Raw genomic sequence first — 4,326 nt, forward strand, 5'->3', positions numbered from 1 at the left:
AAAGTTGAGGACGGCCCAAAGCCTTGGGACCCTGTGCGTATGTGGGAGACCCGGAGGAGGCTCCTGGCTGCAGATCAGCTCAGCTCTGGCCGTTGTGGCCACTTGGGAAGTGAATCAATGGATGGAAGATGTTCCTTCAATAAAAATAAACTAAAAAAAATTATTTCAAAAGTAGAGCCGTAGAGAAACAGATCTTCTGTCCACTAGTTCACACAGCAGCTGGGACTGGTCTAGGCTGAAGCCAGGAGCCCAGAACCCCAGTTCCTTCCAGCCTCCTAGCCAGGGCTCAGGCAGCACCCTTGTGGGACCCCAGCTCTGCAGACAGCAGCCCCAAGGCACTGATCCATCTTCCGTCCCATTTCACTTCCCAAGTGGCCAACGGCAAGGAGGGTCAGGCAGAAGCTTCGGGGTCTCCCACAGGGAGCTGGGCAGGGAGTGGCAGTCAGGGTGGCCATGCTGCCAGCCTGTCACACCCATCTCTGAAGCAGAAGCAGCTTCTCTGCCCGGGCCATGGTAGGACAGACAGGAAAGCTGCTTTTCCAACTTTATTTAGAAAAACAAGTCCAGGTCCCAGTGCGCCCCCCCACCCTCCCCCACCCAGCCATAATTTAAATAACTTAGAGACAGTTGGAGGGAGGGGACGGGGAGGGTGAGGAGAGCCCCTACAGCCGCCGCAGGGCCCGCTTCTTGTCTGTCTTCTTCTTGGCCACCAGCTTCTTCTCACCCGCGTGCTTCTTGGCCATGGGGCCCTCGGCCCCTCCCGGGGCCCCAGGGTCGGAGGCGGCTGCAGCCCCACTCACCGGGGCACGGCCACCCTCGGCCCTGGCGCCGCCGTGGATCTCGGTGAGCAGGCGGGCGCGGGCGGCGTACTCCTCATAGTTCTCCAACAGCAAGCGGCCGGCCTCCTCGTTGAGTGCAGACTCAGGGTTGGGGTGGATCAGCAGGCACTTGATGGTCTGAGGGGAGAGCGCAGGCGTCAGGGACGGCCACGCCACCCAGCACTCAGGACAGTGTCTCTCTGGAAGTGAGCCTGGCCCTGAGCCCATGGACCTCCACAGCCTCGATGACCGGGTCTGGGCACTGCAGATTCTAAAGGGGACTGGCCACGGAGCGAGGGCTTCCATTACAAATCTAATGTGTTTTCATCTTAGAAGTGCAGAGACAAAGGGAGAGCTCACTGGTTTGCTATCCAAATGTCCACAAGAGCCAGGGCTGGCCTGGTCAAAGCCAGCAGCCCAGGACTCAGCTCCAGTCTCCTATCATTTGCAGCCTCCGAGGCGCAGAGTAGAGTAGCTGGTAATCGAACCAGACACTCCAGTCAGGTTCTGGGTGTCCCAGGCAGTGACTTAACGTTGACCCTCCTACAGGCATCTTGATGGTCATCTAGTAAGGGGTCAGGCCACCCAAACTGCGAGAGCTGGGACCTGCCGTCAGGCCTCCATAGGCACAGGGCATGGTCCTGCTGGGACTACTTCCAGGAAGAGAGAAGGTGGCCTGACGTGGCGTGGCCTGTGGCCCCCATCACAGAGCTTGGGGCTCGCTCCTGACTCCACCTTTCTGCTGGATGCCATTGGGGTGGCTCAGCAACTGGGTTCCTGCCACGCAGGTAGGCTGCTCCTGGCTGTGGCACCTGCTGGGCCCCAGTGGGCAGTGACTGTCATAGCAGGTGAGGCTCTCTGAGCCTCTCAAAGGAGGTGGGAACCCAGGATAGAGTGACGCGCGGGCACCAGCTCAGCAGACATCACAGCCAACAGGGAGCACCCAGGAGCCTACCCTCACTCTCCCTGTACCTCCAGACTGGGGGCCTGGCTGCCATCCCACAGCTCTGCACTGGAGGCCACCCTTCCTGCCTGGAACTCGGCCCACAACCCTACAGCAGTGTCCGTCGTTTGCCCAGCCCAACTGATCCACATGCTTTGCGTGGCTTGTGCAGGCACTGCGGTGTGGCGTGGCGGCTCCGCGCCTCCCAGGCTACAACAAATATGCGCAGACTGGCCTTTGTTGGGAAACACCAGTTTATAACATTCTAGAATCAACGACACTGTGGCTTAGTGGGTCTGGGATAAGACACCTGATCCCCACCAGTCAGGGAAGCGGGCTGCTGTACAAACCCTCTGGTCCTGGGCCCTGGGTGCAGCACGGCTCTCCTGGCTTCCCACACGGGAGGAGAACCTAACTCCCATGACCAGGCTAAAGCAAGCCAAGCAAGCACAGCGACCCAGGCCAGCCCGGACTCACCAGCAGCACGTGTCGGATGCCCAGCTCCGCTGTCCAGTCCCTCTTGAGCACATTAACACAGATCTCGCCGTTGGCGCCCACGTTGGGGTGGAAGATCTTGGTCAGGAAGTAGCCCTTTGGGGGAGAGGCGGGGAAGTCCTTCCCCAGCAGGAGTTTCATGCGGAACAAGCCTCCGGCGTACGGGGTTCCCTCTAGGGGCGAAGACAGGAGTCAGAGGGCTCAGGACTTCAGCCCCTGGGAGCCCACTCTCCAGGTAACCCCCTACCCACCAGGCTGGGGCTTGCGGGCTACTGCACCTCAGCTTTGCCACTGCTCTGGCAGCCCAGCTGTAATGACACCAAGCCCAGTGGCTACCCGGGGGGTGGTCCCCAACCCAGGTGCCCCTCCCAGGAAGCAGAGACCCCAGCACCCACTTGTCTTCTGGACACGTCCACGTGGGAACTCCTCATGTGCTCACCCACTGAAGCCCTCACCCCGGGAAAGGAGTGGTCTGTCCTGATCCAGCCCTGCAGGCACCCGCCTGGCAGTGCCAACACCAGCTTCCCTTCAAGCACAGGACCCTGGACCCTCGGGGAGCCTCTGTCCTACCAGGGGCCAGGTCAGCCTGCCGGGACATCACCTTCCAGATCTCCATCCAGGAGGTCCTCAGGGCCACTACTTCCGGTAGGCTGTGCCCCCACACCAGGACTCTCCCTCCCCATGGCTGCAGTCCAGGGGACGACAGGACGCTGCACCTGTGTCCTCAAGGGACAGGGGACGGGGTTCTGGGTCCTGTGCCTGCCCTCCACAGCTCCCCAGGAAGTCCCATCTGACCCTGCCTGCACCTAGGAAACCTCCCACCACACTCCCCCAGCCTGCCAAGACTTCCGGGACACTCCCGGACAAGAGCACACTGGGCCACGGTGCCCTGTGCTGACCACAGGCCTGACAGGCAGCCGAGGAAACCGGCTCTTAAGAGGCAGCCCCCGCTCCCGGGACTCACCAGGGCCCTCGATGGTGACCTGCAGGTCAGTGAGGTCCTCCTCGTTGGGGAACACCTTGATGCCATCAGGCGGGTCAGCGGTCAGCATCTTCACCTCCTTGTACACCAGGCGGATGATGTGGGGAGGCAGGTTCTCCACATTGGAGTTCTGGGCACGGACGGAGAGCAGCGTCAGCCGCCAGCAGGGCCGCCCGGCCTCGACCCTGCAGCCCTGGGACCCTGCGACCTCCCCCGGGAGGCTCCGGGCTCGCTCCGGGCGCTGCCAGCCTCGCACGGCTGCTTCAATGGCTCACGCAGGCCCGAGGCCTACCCTAGCCCGACCCTGTCAAAGCTCGGCAAAGCCATTCCGCTAAACCTCGGCTCAGGCCTGGAAATGGCGGCGGGCCGTCCTGGCCCGGGGAAAGCCGCGGGCGGCCCACCAGGCTCCCGGACGCTCCCCCAGGCTCGGCCGGGCCTCGCCCGCCAGGACACCTAGGCGCGTCCAGTCTCCTGCCCCGCCTGCCTGCGGGAAGGCAGGCCCGGAGTCCCTCCACATCCCCGAGGCCGCCCGCCGAAGGCCCCCGGTCCTCCTCCTCCCCTCGCCTGCCCAGCTCCGGTCCCCCGCGCTCACCATGACTGCGGCCGGCCGGGGGCGAGTCCCCCCGGCCTCCTTCCTGTGCTGTCCGCGAAGCCAAGCGGGGCGGGAGGGCGAGCTCGAGCGCTGCCGCTGCCGCCCGCCGAGGACGCGCAGCCCGGGTCCGGTGCCCGCCGCGCCCGACGCCCGACGCCCGACGCCCGACGCCCACCGCGCCCAGGCAAGGACCTGCGCCGCGGGTGCCCGGCCTCGCTGCCGCCGTGCGCGCACCACCCGCCTTTTATAGCCGGCCGCAAGCCCCGCCCCCCGGCGGTATCTCGGCGCCGCGGCCCGGCCGTGACGTCAGTACGCACGGCCCACGCTGCACGGCCCGCGCCCTCCGCCCAGCGCAGGGAGCCGCCGGGCGGGTGGGAGGGGGCGCTGCGCGCCGGGACGGAGGGGCGGGGCCCGGGAGGGCGCAGGGGGCGGGGGGAAGGAGGGCGCCGCGCGATGGCGCCGCTGATTGGGCCGTTTGAATAAGACGCCGCCACGA

At 64.8% G+C, this 4,326-nt stretch overlaps 1 protein-coding gene across 1 annotated transcript; it reads right to left on the reverse strand.

The window, feature by feature from the left end:
• Nucleotides 1-480: 480 nt before the first annotated feature.
• UBE2S (ubiquitin conjugating enzyme E2 S) lies at nt 481-3,982 on the reverse strand. Its single transcript, XM_058674212.1, has 4 exons — nt 3,831-3,982; nt 3,221-3,368; nt 2,239-2,429; nt 481-956 (listed from the first exon to the last, which is right to left on the reverse strand). Exons 1-4 carry the CDS (start codon nt 3,831-3,833, stop codon nt 663-665), a joined length of 636 nt encoding a protein of 211 aa, XP_058530195.1. The 5' UTR covers nt 3,834-3,982; the 3' UTR covers nt 481-662.
• Between the last annotated feature and the right edge of the window lie 344 nt (nt 3,983-4,326).

This window comes from Ochotona princeps, chromosome 16, assembly GCF_030435755.1.
Source record: "Ochotona princeps isolate mOchPri1 chromosome 16, mOchPri1.hap1, whole genome shotgun sequence".
NCBI classification, from domain to species: Eukaryota; Metazoa; Chordata; class Mammalia; order Lagomorpha; family Ochotonidae; genus Ochotona; species Ochotona princeps.

Excerpts from the sequence above, each read along its gene's own strand:
- UBE2S (XM_058674212.1), bottom strand. Across the intron at positions 2,430-3,220 it reads GGTCACCATCGAGGGCCCTG|AGGGAACCCCGTACGCCGGA; the intron begins GTGAGTCCCGGG and ends CTTCGCCCCTAG. Across the intron at positions 957-2,238 it reads GCATCCGACACGTGCTGCTG|ACCATCAAGTGCCTGCTGAT; the intron begins GTGAGTCCGGGC and ends CTCTCCCCTCAG.